At 41.8% G+C, this 16,906-nt stretch overlaps 1 protein-coding gene across 1 annotated transcript in view; it reads right to left on the bottom strand.

Moving 5' to 3' along the window:
* SMC6 (Structural maintenance of chromosomes 6) overlaps positions 1 to 16,906 on the bottom strand; it is a 256,438-nt gene that overhangs the window by 59,612 nt on the left and 179,920 nt on the right. Inside the window, exons 18-19 of the mRNA XM_080278837.1 lie at positions 3,531 to 3,696; positions 3,179 to 3,292 (exon numbers count right to left, since the gene is read on the bottom strand). Coding sequence (XP_080134963.1) covers positions 3,179 to 3,292; positions 3,531 to 3,696 — 280 coding nt within the window. The remainder of the gene's footprint in view (positions 1 to 3,178; positions 3,293 to 3,530; positions 3,697 to 16,906) is intronic.

Consider the following 16,906-nt stretch of genomic DNA (forward strand, 5'->3'; position numbering starts at 1 on the left):
TAGTATTATAAAAATACGAGTATATACCCTAGGAGTAATGAAAGTGAAAGTTTCACTCTAGCATGTCTGAATACTATGAGTTATGAGAGTGAAGATGAAAGTGATATTCACTCTCAATGCTAGTATACAGGACGAGAAAGTGAATGCTACATATTTTACTGAAAGAAATTGAATCCCTACTGTGACAATAAACTAATACTACTGAAGGAAACTTATGGATAAAGACTGTAGATATATATAACTGTTATACAGTAATAGAAATATAAAGTGTGAGGGGTTTTATGAATAATAAATGACAGCGTACCAAGAGCGAACTAGTGCCAGTGCGATGGTCAGACGCGCTCGTAATTTTCATTGCTTTCACAGTGGGTTTTTTTTTGGAGTATGGATCCCAAACTACTTGAAAATCATAGTAATGTTTACGGTGTTAATATCTGGCTGTGGTAATCATGTAGAGGTGTATGGTATGTAGGAGGACTGCTGGGCCTTGATAGCAGGCTGTGAAGCCTATGCCCAGAGTCGGACACATAAAAAAAAAAAAAAAAAAAAAAAAATACGGGTTGTCGGGCAGTGTAAAGTGGAGACTTCGTTACCCAACTTCAGAGGTCTCCACAAGTCCTACGGTAACTGACGAAGGCTCAACAAACATTCCAGGAGAAAGCTGAAGGTATGTGCCATAAGCATATGTAATTTTAATATTCTAGGGCTAATAACTGATTTTTGGCAAATATCTTTTGAGAGTCTGTCGGAGCCCGAATAACCCCGCGGCACACGCAAAACATCAGTAAACATGCCCGCGGTGTAGAGGTTAATCATCTCTGCATACACCTCATCAACCCCAGGGGCTTTCCCATTTCACATCCAAAAGTGTCTCGTTTCCTGGAACTGCTTTTCTTCTCTGCACACCCACAAAACCAATCATGTCAACAGTCTCTCTGCTCTCTCCAATCCCATTCACCAGACTTTCGAAATATTCCTTCCATCTTTATTTCAGGGGAAAAAAAAAAAAAAAAGGGCAGGGGGGAAATAGTATGTCTCATAACAGAAGGGTGGGGGGAGGGAGGTGCAAAGGCTAATGGGCAGAACCAATTAACTTTATGTGTACTTCAAGGTCAGTAACATTTTTGTTGATAATGGCTAACGGTGTGTTCAGGAACCTATCTATCTACTTATTGCCAGATGCCTTAATCCCGTAAGGGGTGGCCACAAACAAATTGCCTCCATGTCACACTGTCCCCCGCCTTTTCACTGCCCTCTCCTCAGCTCAAACACCCCCCTCTCTCATATACCTCTCCACTTCATCGGGAACCTATCACATGTTATTCCTGACAGCCTACTGTACTGTTAATGCATTTGTGAGATTCATCCTTGCACATAAAGGCCAAGACATCATACCTCATTTAGTATTATACATACATACATCCATCCTTCATCCAATCATATGTTACCCCATGAGGAGCATAGGAGACTGGGGCTAGGCAAGTTGGTCCTGATTTTTAATATAAGAGTGACAAGCCTCACTCATCCCTAAGTGGCATTATGTCAGCAATAAAATCCAAACATCCCTTGGATATAAACCAATACAGGCTCAATCCAGTTGGAGCACTTTAATTACCCACTAAACCACCAGGTGCCACAGTTTGATTATATGGTTACCACCCAGCATTGTAAATGGTTTCCTGATGTACAGAAAACCATTTGGCTTGTCACTCAGTGTAGAGTCACCCACACGCAGAAGGAAGTGGAAAGAAAGAAGGAAAGAAAGACATATGAGGAAAGAATGAAGAGAGGAAAGGGCAGCCACCCGAGGGCAGCACTACATCCACTGAGTGGATGGTGAGTGCCCCCTAAAGGGCAGAAATTAACATAAATGAACATTTCACCTACATCAGCGGCAAACCGTACATGCATTAATGAATATCCTGCATTTGGTATAATGATGATGAATATCAAATTGTTATTTGTGGTAGGTGGGGGCGCTCACCATCCACTCACTCGATGTAGTGCTGCTCTCGGGTGTCTGCCCTTTCCTCTCCTCCCTCCTTTTCTTCCTTCCTCTTCTGTCTTTTTTTACTTCATTCTTTCCTCATCCTTCTGCCTGCGGGTGACTTTACACTCCCTCTTCTTTCCTTCATTTTTTCCTGTTCTTCTGCCTATGAATGACTCTACACTGAGTGGCAAGCTGAATGGTTTCCTGTACACTGAATGACTCTACACTGAGTGGCATGCCAAATGGTCTCCTGTACACCAGGAAACCATTTACTATGCTGGGTAGTAACCATCATCATCATCATCCGGACCTCCTTTCCCATCCTAGGGCAAGGTGAGCAGTAGCAATGTCCAGACAGCACAAATCTGCCCAATCCAATGGGCCACATTTCCATTCAGTCATCATTCAAGCCCCCAGAATCCTGGCTCTATCGGATACGCCAGAAATATTCACCACATTCTGTAGCTTCACATAAACATATCTGACTAAGGCAATCTGGATGCTACCACATTAAAAAGAGGTGCCAAATCCCTGATCATGCACTTCTCCTCACAACATTCATCCAGCCAGCTCAATCTTGTCAGTTTCCTAGCCTCACCGACTTCCAAACCTCTCTTCCTCACACACTCACCCACCATATCTCTCCATCTTCTTCTTGGCCTACCTCACCTCCTCCGTCCTTCAAATTCGCTCAGGTATACCTCTTTCAGCACTCTATTGTTATCCATTCTCTCCACATGACCATACCATCTCAGTACACTCTCTTTGATTCTGGTGTCCACCGACTTCCTCACTCCACATCTTTCACGAATCACATTATTTTGTATCCTATCCACCCTCCATACTCCACAAACATTCCTCTGCAGAGGGTGGTAACCATATAACCAAATTATAGGGCCTGGTGGTTTAGTGGGTAACTGCGGTGCTCCAATCGGACTGAGCCGATGATCGTTCATATCCATGGGATGGTTGGGGTTTATTGCTCATATAATTCCATTCAGGGATGAGCACGGCTGGTCACTCTCATCTTAAATGTCTGGACTGTATGTATGCTCCTCATGGAGCAACGTAGGATTGGATGATAGATGGATGGATTATTGTTGAATCAGGCAAGATTTCCAAATCACTTTGTATCTTCTGACTTTGACAAACTTGGCAAGGTAAGACTTAGAGATGAATAGATCTTACCTGAAGATTTCGGGTACTTAGGTGGACTTTAAAATTAGACTTGATCATGACAGACAAAACTTTGCGAAATTTCTTGTATTTGTCTTGTCTGCAACTCAGACTGGCTTTAATTTCCTGAAATGAAACAATTACAAATAAGAAGGAGCATCATAATCACAGGTCAAACAACAAAACATCCACCTCAACATTACATACCTTAACTTTACAAGCACGCAATATGAATCAATTGCACTCATATCAACATAAAAAGCTAGAGCATTCCATGACTTTCCAAATTCAGCCAGTTTCTTCACTTCAAGAACTGTGATAATACAACAACCAACAAGAGTAAGGAACAATGAGTGGGATTAACCTTAATAAGTTTGGAGTGTCTTTCTACTTCAGCTGAAACCATCAGGTAGCGCTGGCGAGTCTCCTTGTAGCGTTCAGTGATGGCAACTGGATCCCCACTCTGAGCTCGTTCCTTATTCAACCTTGCCTCCAAGCTATCATACTGACGTTTCACCTCATTCACTTGTCTGAACAAGAAGAAATTTATTATGGTTATTATTACCTTTAGTTATTGTTAATGGATGAGTGAATTACTCTACAATGTCACCTCATTAGCATAGCTTTACTGATGTCAGAGGTTTACCTAAGATTAGAAAATATAAATTATATAATCTCACATTAGCTGACCTTACACCTATAATCATGCTTTTACAGTGTAAACAAAGGCTCTTCTCACATACACATAATGACATTTTGCCAGTTCAGTCCACTGAATGTGCCATTCCCATTCAGCTTTCCTAAAGTGTACACACTATAAACTGATAGATGAACCAAACCACTGAATATTGCAATGTCTTTAATATATCTGGGGTTGGTGGTGGTAGTCAAAGCAGAGGAAATGTAGCCATGTGTAGCTTGCCACAAAGATGTGAGAAGTAACTCCATCTTGCGAAGTGTGCGATGAAAGGGTGCACAGATGTAGTGGTATTACAGGTATGTTGCAAAATAATGCTGCTTTCATGCATGCAATGTGTTGGAGAGAGCATGTTCACAATGAGAGGTATGAATGGACTGATCTTGCTGGAGTCTCTTGAGTATGTGGACTTTAATTATTTGGGGGATATGTGTTGGAGGTGGAGCTGGAGCTAGTTTTGTGGCTAGAGTATGGAATGACTAGAGGAAGTTCAGGGAGTGTTGCATCTCATAACGTTTATCCCTAAAGTACTACGCTCGATGATCAGCGTTTTTTCACAATGTCTTAAATGGACGAGGAACATCGATCGTGCAACTACCACAAAAAAATGGCAGCAGCTTGCTCCACCCTGGCTGTGGCGTAGATGGCTCCTGACCAATCAGAACTAAGTGTTGGACACACGGGAGGGAGGATTCAGGCCCGTACCCAGGAGGTGGGGGGTGTACCCCCCACCTCCCGGTTGCTGCATCCCTCTACCCCACTACCTCCCTCCATTCTTACCAACACCACCACCACCGCACCCTCCTCATGCAACCTCCACCCCTCCGATATGGATCTCTCCCATGTCTGCCCCCTACTCATCTGGGGGAGGGTATTTCCCCCCTACCCTCCCTCCACATCCCTGTACTGCACTGGGACCCTTCCTTTGTGTCTGGTGGTCTCCTCCAATCCCTCCATCCCTGTATACCCCCTCCTGGCCTTACCACCCCCACCCCCTAGCACAGAGTATCTTTACCTCCCCCATGGCCTCGAATATTTTGCGTAATTTTTACACTTTATGGCGCACGTTTTGAATCTTTACTTGTATTTTATACCTGTTCTTGCATACAGATACGCACACAACAATTTATTTCATTTTTTTATTTTTTATTTTTTTTAGAGTGGGGGGGAATCATTGTTACCTGCCTACTTTACCTGCCTATGGATATACAGTAAAAGTCCCATTATTCGGCATCTATGGGACCAGGATGATGCCGAGATGTTGGATTTACCGAATAATCAAAAACCTACCCACTCAGTACCTTAAATATATTGGTGAACACTGTCATCACCACTTATGGTATTACAACTGTTTGGAGAGAGTATACTGTACAATACTGCAATCAATACAGTACTGTACCTGAATCTTAAATATATATATATATATATATATATATATATATATATAAATTAGTGAACATATACAAGTGTAATGACACAGTAGGCATACAAGTCAGATAACACTTCCTGGATGGCCGAAATGATACATAATATTACCTACCAGCTCAGTACATCACTTGTATTGGTGAACTCATCACTACTTATGTTATTACAAATATGTTTGGAGTGAGTGCTGTATACAGTATTTTTTCCAAACACAAAATAAAATAGTCTGAAAATTGCATAAAATAAAGTGAAGGAATATGAATTGGTAAGGTCTTTCTGATGAAAGTTAATCGTACATTTAGCATTCATTCTTTTCTTCGTTTTTTTTGTTTACATGTGAAAGGGAGAGTATTGATGGAAACAGTAATGTATTCCATTAACCCCTTAATAACCTCCGGCATTGAACAACCCATTACAGTAAAAAACTGTGAACAATTATGGGAAGGGAACGAAGCTCACTGACATGTTTACACGACTCTACGATACGATTCCAAGCAGTCAGAGGGTCAGTTAATTTCAGATGTTTTCACCCATTTGGTAAATCCACAGTAACTTTGTAACTTCTCCTGTGAATCATAGCATGGGTTTAGGAAACTAAATAAGACATTGTTAGGTGCGCCAGATGATTATCTTCACATCTTTAAGAAAATGGAAGAAATTTAATCCCTCTGAGTACGTAGAGAAAGTTTCTTCCATTCTTCTATCAATTTGTTTTTCTTAAAGACATGAAGATAATCGTCTGGCTCATCTAGCAATGTTATTTAGCTTTCCAAACCCATGCTATGATTCGCTATGAGTCACAGAAAAACTTATAAAGTTACGGGGCATTTACCAAATGGGCGAAAACATCTGAGATTAACCGACCGCCTGACTGCTTGGAATCTTAGCATAGAGTCGTGTAAACGTACCAGTGACCTTCGTTCCCTCCCATAATTGTTGAATTTTCTTTATAGCTCACACTGACTTGATATCACTGACATCGGTACTGTAAAGGGTTGTTCAGTGCCGGAGGTTATTAAGGGGTTTCATTCATCTTTCATTCATTGCCTGACGCCATGTATCCCAAACGGGGTGGCCAACGGCTTAGAGTTAATTGTTTTACAGGGAGGGGCACTAATCCTCCACCAACCCCACTTGACACGTAGGGATGATGAAATGGGATATATTACTGTTTGCATCAGTACTCTCTTTCACATTAAACACAAAAACGAACAAAAGAATGAGCGCTTAATGTACGTTTAACCTTCATCAGAGAGACCTTAGCAGTTCATATTCCTCCAGTTTATTTTTAAGTATTTTTCTGACTTTAGGTTAGGTTAGGTATGGTTAAATTATTAGGTACAGTTAAACTCAGTTAGATTAGGTTTAGTTAAACAGGACAGTCCCTTCCTCCATTATGCTGAGGAATAAAAATACTAGAGCTGTCACAGCCGTACAGCTAAAAACAATGGGGAAACTAATTTAACAAGCACCATTATTTATGGGTAATGCATTACAGTATCAGTGGTTCATGTGCTACGCAATTACCAGTAAATGACACTTTCAGGAATGCGTCAAGAATGAACGAATTTCAAGAATTAGCGAGGGGGCTTGGAACGTAACCCTCGCTAATTTGGAGGGGGTGGTTGCTGTACTGTATGATACTATCCAATATTGTAATCAATATAATACTATACCTGAGTCTGAAAAAATATAGAAATTAGTGAACATACAGAAGTGTAATGAAACATTAGGCCTACAAGTCACAGATAACACTTCCTGGACTGCTGAGATGATTCCGGACATCTGCCGAACAATCAAAGATTTTCGTAAATGGGACTATTTCTCAAAACTGCCGAAATGTCGGATCTACCGAATAATCAGCTGCCGAATAATGGGACTTTTACTGTAATTGTATACCTATTAAAGATCATGGAATATTTTCTTCATCCATCCATCCATCACCCAGTCCTACTGTATGTTGCCCCATGAGGAGCATATGAGCCCGGGGCTAGGCAAGTTTATCCTGACATTTAAGAGGAGAGTGACCAGTCTCACTCATCCCTGCGTGGCATTACATGAGCAATAAACCCCAACCACCCCTTGGATATAAACCTTCACCAGCCCAATCTGATTAGAGCGCCATAAGTACCCACTAAACCACCAGGCACCAAAATTTGGTTATATGGTTACCACTCTGCATAGTAAATGGTTTCCTGGTGTATATTTTCTTCATTCTTATGTATTTCTTTGTACATTTTACATGTCTGAACGTATGGTAACATTCCTTATTACTTGTTTATAGTTTCAGCTCTACCTGTGGGAAAAGTAAGTAAAAAATAATTTAGGCTATTTTGCTGTTACAAATAATCTATCTACTATTACTATCTACTGCCAGACACCATAATCCCGTAAGGGGTGGCCATTTGACTTTGAGTTAGTTGTTTTACGGGGAGGGGCACTAACCCTCCACCAACCCACTTGTTGACATGTAGGGAACACGTATGGTTTGGTTATATGGTTACCATCCAGCGCTGTAAATGGTTTCCTGGCTTACAGGAAACCATTTGGCTTGTCACTCAATGTAAAGCCACCTGTAAAGGAAAGAAAAGCAATAAGAAGTGACAGGAAAGATGGGAGAAATAGGAAGAGAGGATGGCAGGCACAGAAAAAGAATGATAAAGGCTAAGGAAGGAGTAGGCAGCACTACATCAAGTGAGTGGATGATGGTTGCCACCACCTACCACAACGATATTTATTTATATTTGTGTCTTTTTTTTCAGACATATATAAATATTTACCTGTCTTTATTCGAAGCCCACTCAAAAAAGAAATTTTATTTTCCCGAGCCAGATTTGACAGCTTGGAGGGGAGGGGAGGGGGGGAGGGGAAAGGGGGAAGAGGGAGGGGAGGGGGGGAGGGGGAAGAGGGAGGGGAAGGGAGGTTAGGTGAGGTGAGGGAAGGGGAGGGGGGAAGGGAAGGGAGGAAAGGTATGGGGAAGGGAGATGATGGGAGGGTACTTTTTACTATTTTTCATATTTTTGAGGGGGTTCATGACCATTTTATTTTTTTCTAACCAATTTACAATGGTTTATAACATTTATACACACCAAAAAATATTTATTTCGGTGATTTTTTACGTATTTTGGGGAAGAAAATGGGTGCAAGCAGTCATTTTCTTTCTCGTCTAGGTCACAACAGTTAACTATTATCAACTTTGACGGGCCATAGCTCGCTAACAATTGGTTCTAGGAGGGTGGGGTTTGCGTTTTCAGGTATGTAAATTCAAGCTCTATAAATCAGGCATAAAACTTTTAACCTTTGAGAAAGTAAACAAAATTTGCCCATTTTTGCATCCTGGGGGGTAGTCGAGGCTGGAGAATTCCATACCAGAGGGGTTAAGAGGGCTCTCCCTTCGTGCTAAGGAATCCACGTATGCAGCACGTGTTAGGAGCACACTGCTGTATGGTAGTGAGACCTGGGCTGCAAAAGCAAGATGTTATTCATAGGCTTTAACGTACAGTATACAAATGACAGTGACTAAATGGATGTCCAGTTCATCCTTGAATGTGAGGCATGGGGGGGGGGGGCGGCTAGGATTGTGACTTAAAGCGTTGAGAGGAAGGATGAGACTTGAATGTATAGGTGTTGTCATGAGAAGGGGTTGATTGAGATGGTTTGGGCATGTTGGAAAAATGGAAAATGTAAGATGAGTGTGGAAGGTGAGAGGTGTGAACATTAATGGTAGGGCTGCGGGAAGCAGATCCAAAAGACCTGGGAAGAGGCCATAGAGTGTTACCTCAGCGATAAGGGACTAAATAGGGAGGCTGCAAGAGATCAAGATGCAAGGTGGGCCACCATCAGGTGGCCAAGGCAGACACATGTATGCATGTTGGAGCTTTTATAAATGATATGATATGATATTTCACAACAATGATGGTCAAAGACCAAGTAAAGCTATTATATATCATCATCATCATCCAGACCTCATTTCCTACCCTAGGGCAGCATGAGGAGTAGTGACATCTAGACAGCCCAAGTTTTCTCGACCCAATGGGCCACGCTTCCATTCACTCATCATTTAAGCTCACGGAATCCTGGCTACATCTGATACGCCAAAAAATTTCACCACATTCTGTAGCTTCACATATCAGACAGAGTCAATTCAGGGTCTGCCATGTTAAAAATGGGTGCCATGCACTTCTCACAACATTCATCCAGCTAGTTCAATCTCTTGTCAGTCCCCTAGCCTCATTGACTTCCATACCTCCCTTCTTCACACACACATCCACCATGTCCCTCCACATTCGTGGCCTACCTCACCTCCTCCCTCCTTCAAGTTCGCTCAGATATATCTTTTTGACACTCCACTGTCATCCATTCTCTCCACAGGACCACACCACCTCAGGACAATCTCTTCGATTCTGGTGTCCACCAACTTCCTCACTCTGCATCTTTCTAAATCACATTATTTCACATCCAATCCACTCTTTGTACTCCACATACATTCCTCAGCAGTCCCATCTCCACTGCTCTCATTCTTGGCTTTTCATTTTCATGCCACACCATAGTCTCACATCCATTTGTCAAAGTTGGCACTAACACTCTTCATGTAAGCCTTGCGCAGCTGTGACACTCAAACCTCTGCTTCTTATCAAGGCCTTCATAGCACCAGCTAATTTCCTTCCCTGTGCCACTCTACTTCCCACTTCTTTTGCACATTTTCCTCTCTTTTCCATCACTGTACCTACGTATTTGAATTCTCTCACCAATTCCAGTCTCTCTTCATTCTCTATAACAGCACACTAAGAGTCACCCTCTCTCTCAATTACCATCATTTTACTCTTTTCTACATTTACTCTCAAAGCATGATGCTCACAGACATCAGCAAAACTCTGCACTAATCTACCAAGTTCTTGTCTGGTATTTGCAAGTAGCACTGCAACATCAGCATACAGCAAACTTGAGATATTCCATCCATCACCATTCATTACCAATGCCATCCCTTTCTCCATTATTTGTGTTTTTACTTCTCTCATTACCCCATCCATATACAGTAATCCCTCATTCATCCAGACATAATAGAGCCAAAGGTATGTCCGGGAAGTGGTAACATCAGGATAATGAACACTATTCCCCTACCACACCCAGACCCTACCTATACCGACTCCAACCTATACCTAACGTATTTGTACACTACCTATGCTTAATTTGGCAGTGTTTTTTTGGATATTCAGGCATATTTCAACATCAAAACACACATTGGAATACCCAAAGTAATGCTAAACACCATGAAAACCATGAAGAAAAACCAATGATAACTAAAAACCACCCTACCTAAACACTACAGTACCTACAGTAACCCTCTTTATTTTAGCAGTGTTTTCCAGTCATTTTGCAATATTCTAACATCAAAACATACACAGGATTATCCAAAATAATTTTCAAAACCAAGAAAACCATGTAAAAAAAACACTGAAAGCCAAAAAAACACCCAACCTATTCACGACTGTATGTACAGTACCATTCCTAATTTTGGTATTGTTTTCAAATCAATCTGCCATACTCAGACATCCAATCACACATAGGAATATCCAAAGTAATGCTAAACACCAAGAAAACCATGGAAAAAAACACCGAATGCCAAAAAAACACCCTACCTATACACTAGTGTATGTACAGTACCCCTCCTAATTTTGGCACTGTTTTCAGGCAATCTGCCATATTTAGACATCAAAACACACATAGGAATGTCCACAGTAATGCTAAATACCAAGAAAACCATGAAAAAAAAAAACTGAAAACCAAAAAACACCCGACCTATACACAATTGTATGTACAGTACCCCTCCTAATTTTGGCACTGTTTTCTGGTCAATCTACCATATTTAGACATCAAAACACACAAAGGAATATCCAGGGTAATGCAAAAAAAAAAAAAAGACATACACAACTGTACCTACAGAAACCCTCCTAATTTTCACACTGTTTTCAGGTCAATCTGCCATTTTTAAACATCAAAACATACATAGAATTATCCATATTAATGCTCAACATCATGAAAACAATGCATAAACAACAAAAATCCAAGAAAAAACTGACGACAGTTTGAAAATCTGTTGTCTGTGACGAGTGACTGCTCCTGGCTATTTAAAAAAAAAAAAAAAAAAAAAAAAAAAAAAAATCCACGACCAAATATGCCACCGTAAACTGGTTATACTGGTATAAATCGTATACCATCACTTTTGTTGGTGTTCTCTCCTCTATCCTTCTTACCATCCATCCTCTTCTGTCTTTCTTTCCTTCATTCTTTCCTCTTCCTTCTGCCTGTGGGTGACTCTACACTGAGTGACAAGCCAAATGGTTGCCTGTACACCACGAAACCATTTACTATGCTAGGTGGTAACCATATAACCAAATTTTGGCACCTGGTGGTTTAGTGGGTAATAACAGCACTTCAATCGGATTGAGCCATTGAAGGTTTATATCCAAGGGATGGTTGGGGTTTATTGGTCATGTAATGCCACTCAGTGATGAGAATGAGGCTGGTCACTCTCATCTTAAATGCCAGGACCAACTTGCCTATCCCCGGGCTCCTACGCTCCTCATTGGGCAATGTAGGATTGGATGATGGAGGGATGGATGGATTATACTATAAGATAAGCTAACAAAAATACATAAAACTGACAAGTAAGAGTGTGAAATTCAAGCAAGAATAAAGTGTTAAAGAGTAAAACTTACTGTACCTTCATTTAACTTCCCACCATCATAATTCAGAATTTTGCCAGCATCTTCCAAGAGTTAAGGAAATGCCTAGATGCAGAATTTCATAAGCTTTCTCGTGGTCACCTCAGAATATCCATACGACCAATTGTAGTCAAATAAATTGCAAAAAAAACTGAAAACTCATGAGTCAATGCTATCAACATGGAAGAGAGTAATGACTGAGGGAGTGAACGGGGAGCCAAGAGGGTATGGAGGAGGGACGGGAGGGGGGGGGGGGAAGGCGAGGCTGTGGGCAGAATTCTCCCGCTCCTATCAACAGGTGGACGGACACTTTTGCTGTACATTTACTCATGGCTTGCAGTCTGTCAGATGCCGAGTGGCCATGTAGAAACACAATGCATTGTGACCGAGGGACTTTCAACCTTCAATAGAGAGGCGGATGGCCGCTGTCACTGAACATGTACTCGTGGCTCGTGGTCTGTGTTTGATGGAGGTGGCAGTTGGGAAAGATTTAGCCCCTGTGGCCAAGTAAAATTAGACATTCAATGGGGAATGCACACGGACGTTTTGACACCACTTGCGGATTACAGTTGTATTACTCGGATGCTGGAGGTTCGTTCGGAGTGATAGGAAAAGCGCACGATTTTGACCATTCAGTACGGGGGCAGACAAGATTTTGACCATTCAGTACAGGGGCAGACAGACATTTTAGCTCTGGTTGTGGGTTACAGACTACTTTCTGCTCACAGCTCAGGCCCAGCGGCCACGATACCAAATGTTTGGACGTGTCGACTGGCCAGCCGAAATTCTCAGGCAAATTTTACGTCTGGATAATAGCAAGTAAATTCGGATAATGATTTAATAGAGCCATGGTTCAGCATCCGGATGCTGAACACGCCCCGATAATGAGCGTCCGGATAATTGAGGGATCACTGTATATATACTGAACAGCCATGGGGACATTACACAGCCCTGTCACATGCCCACAATGATTGTGAACCATTCACTTAGATGCCCATTTACCCTTACATATGTCTCGATATCATCATAAAACCTCTTGATGGCACACAGCAGCTTACCATCTACACTGTACATGCGCAAAACTTTCCACAATCCTTCTCTGTCTACTTTGTTGTATGCTTTTTCCAGTTCCATAAATGCCATAAACACCTTATAGTTCTTCTCACAAACCTTCTCCACTATGTCTCACTGCAAATATTTGATCCACACATCCTCTGCCTCTCCTGCCACCCTGTTCATCAGTCACTAGGACTCCTGATATCTTTCTTACTTTCTCTATGATAATTCTTCCATATATCTTCCCTATCACACTCAATGGACGTATGCCACAATGCCTCTTGCACTCACTTCGCTCACTTTTATTTTTGCACAGGGGTACATTCACAGCCTTTTTCCATCCTCCTAGCACTATTTCACTCATTCATGCCTTCTTACATATCTCCAACAAGCACTTCACTCTGCTCTCTCCACTACACTTAAGCATCTCTGCATACACCTCATCAGCTCCAGCTGCTTTCCCATTTTTCAGCTGCTTCTCAGTATTCTTCACCCATGCATGTGTCAAGATTCCTGGCACTGCATTCCTTCCCTGCACACTCCCAAAACCAATCACGTTTACAGCGCCTCTCCTCCTCTATTTCCATTCATCTGGCTTTCAAAATATTCTTTCCATTTGGTCCTTACTTCATCCCCATGGGTTAATAATCTACCACTTACATCCTTCAAAATTTCATACTTCTTTCTGTTGTCACTTCTACATTTCAGCACTTCTTTCCAGAAAAACTTCCAATTTTTAGAGTACAGTAATTCCTTCAATATCTGATTTAATAAGAGCCAAAGGCATGTCTGGGCATTGGTATTGTCCAGAAACTGGGCCCCGGCCTCCTGGACTGGCACTTATGCACCCTAACCCAACCTAACTTTGAAAGCCACCTAAATAACTCCCTACCGGAAATGCATTGCATCTATTTAAGACCTTATTCACACCAATAATGGACATAAAGCATGAAATAAATGAAAAAGAACCAGAGAGTGAGGAATTAGAAGTGAGTATGGAAAATATTTAGCAGTGTACAGGGTACTTACAGCACATCTGTGTCCGCCTCCTATAAGGCTCTGGCAGTGATGAAAATGCTCTTGAAGCACGTACAATAATCCAGTGTTGTGCTGCACTTAATTCTTTGTGCTGTGAGTTATAACTGTTTAACACTGCACATTCTGTTCTTAATTGCGTCATGCCATTTTCAACCACCAGTTAGCATTCCACACTTAATCCTTTGCACTCTAAATTCAAATTTCTATACACTGCACAACAATGTAAATTTCCATGTGGTCTAGTGGCGAGGTATTGCAGTTTATTCACTGTTTATTCACAAAAACGAGCACATGCGGCATCCACTGCGATGAGCATCTACTCACAATGGTAGTTAGGCGGTAACTGGAGAGGAAGGAGAAAGGTATGAAGGGGCCGTGTGTAAACACAGCTGTCCGGTGCCGCATGCCAATTTCAAATTACTGGCGGGAATTTTTTTTTTTTTTTTTTTTTTTTTTTGGCCATTCGGGGGTTCCGAAGGCCTAGGTCTAAAATGTCCGGAAATTGGGGTGTCCAGGAATTGGGTGTCCGGTTATTACAGGGATTACTGTAATTTGCATTCAATTTTTGTCCTAGATCATTCTTTACCTCCTCCTTTCTCCTCTTCACTAGTTTATTTTTTTATATTATGCGAGGAAGAAAGAACCAAAGGCTAAGCCCGCTTAACGTTCCTTTCAAGAAAAAACAAAAGCAATACAAAAGAGAGCCAAATTCAAGATCCATTAATTTAGAGATGCCTGAACACACTGCATTTGAAAGACTGGAGATCATAGGAAGTAGGAAATACAGTCAGAGGAAGACAGTTCCACAGCTGACCTGTTGCATAAAAGAAGGTCTGGGAGTAATGGTTAACTCTTGCATTAGAAAGTTGGACAAAAAAGGGATGAGAGTTTGCTGTTAGACGGGTGCTACACGCCTGCCATAGAGGTGGAGGGAAGCAACCAGGCAGTTCAGGAGAGCAGTGACCATTGAAGTAGCGATAGAAAAAAGATAAAGATCCAACGGCGCGGCAAAGAGACAAAGATTGAAGGAAGCCACTAAGTGGAGGAGAGTTCATGAGAAGAATAGCCTTTGACTCTACCCTACTGAGAAGAGTTGTATGTGGGGAGCCCCCCCACACATGAGAGTTGTACTCTAAACAGGAGCAAATAAAACCCGTGTATAAAGTCAACAACTGTGCACGGGTAAAGAAGCACGGAGTCGGCTTAGCACACCTAAACTCTTGGAAGCAGATTTTACAATGGATGCAATATGATCTTTCCAAGATATGTCCCAACTGAATGAAACCTCAAGCATGTTCAAGGATGATGCAGGATTGAGCTGGATATTATCAAACATTAGTGGGTACTCTTGTGGAAGATTCTGATGGGTTGATAGGTGTAAAAACTGAGTCTTTGATGCATTAAAAACAACAAGATTAATTTTACCCCAGTCAGAGATACGAGCCAAGTCAGACATTGGGAGTGCCATAGCCTCATCCCTTGTTTGTTGAAGTAACTGCTGAGATGGACGTTGCGGGAACTGAATGGAAAGGTAAAGGGTGGAATCATCAGCGTATGAGTGGATAGGGTTCGATGTACAGCTTAGAAGATCATTGATGAATAAAAAGAAGAGAGTTGGTGATAGGACAGAGCCCTGAGGAACACCACTGTTGACAGATCTAGGAGATGAACGATGGCCGTCTACAACAGCACCTAAAGAATGACCAGAATGCAAGCAATAGATGAAGGCACTGACACAAGGACAGACACCATAAGAGGGCAGTCTGGAAATTAAAGATTTATGCCAGACCCGATCGAAAGCCTTTGAGATGTCAAGTGCAATGGCAAAGCTTTCGCCAAAGTCCCGAAAGGAGGATGACCAGGAGTCTGAAAGGTATGTGAGAAGATCGCCAGTGGAGCTCCCTGACAGAACCCATACTGACGATCAGAAAGAAGGTTGTGATAGGAAAGATGCCTTAAAATTTTTCTGTTAAGAATTGACTCGAAAACTTTTGAGACACAGGATGTTACAGCAATTGGACGATAGAGTGTTGGGAATGGTCACCCTTCTTTGGGACTAGCTGAATGAGAGCAAACTTCCAGCAAGAAGGAAAGGTACAAGTTGAAAGACAAAGGCAAAAGAGTTTATCTAGCCAGGGTGTAAGCACAGAAGCACAGATCTTGAGGAGAACAGGAGGGACTCCATCAGGCCCTTATGCCTTGTTAGTATTGAGGACAGTGATGGCAGAAAATACATCAGTTGAAGAACTTTCAATGACAGCCATGAGGAAGTCAGAGGGGGGAAGTGAGGGAGGAACAGCACCAGAATTGTCTAAGGTGGAATTGGAGGAGAAAGTTTGAGCAAAGAGATCTGCTTTATCAATAGAAAAAATAGCTACAGAGCCATCAGAGTACAAAAGAGGAGGGAAGGATGATGAGGTAAAGTTGTCAGAAAGGCTTCTGGCAAGGTGCCAGAAGGAGCAGAAAGAATTTGAGTTAGAGAGTTCAGAGCATTTAGTACGGATGAAATTATTTTTAGCAGAGCAAAGAACAGACTTAGCAAGATTCCGGGAAGAAACATAAAAAAGATGTGATTCAAGAGTGGGTTGCTTCCGGTACCTTTTATAGGCCCTCTCCTTGTTGCAGACAGCATTAGATCAAGCATGATTAAACCAAGGCTTTCTTGTATTAGTCAAAGGATATGAGAAAGGAATGTATGCTTCCATGCCCGAGAGAATACCTTCCATAATGCGCATGGTACACTCACATGGCTCCCGGCCATGGATGCAATAATCATTCCACGGAAAATCAAAGAAGTAC

The sequence above is a fragment of the Coenobita brevimanus genome, chromosome 75, assembly GCF_032717465.1.
Source record: "Coenobita brevimanus isolate Jiangsu-jjx chromosome 75, ASM3271746v2, whole genome shotgun sequence".
Lineage (NCBI taxonomy): Eukaryota > Metazoa > Arthropoda > Malacostraca > Decapoda > Coenobitidae > Coenobita > Coenobita brevimanus.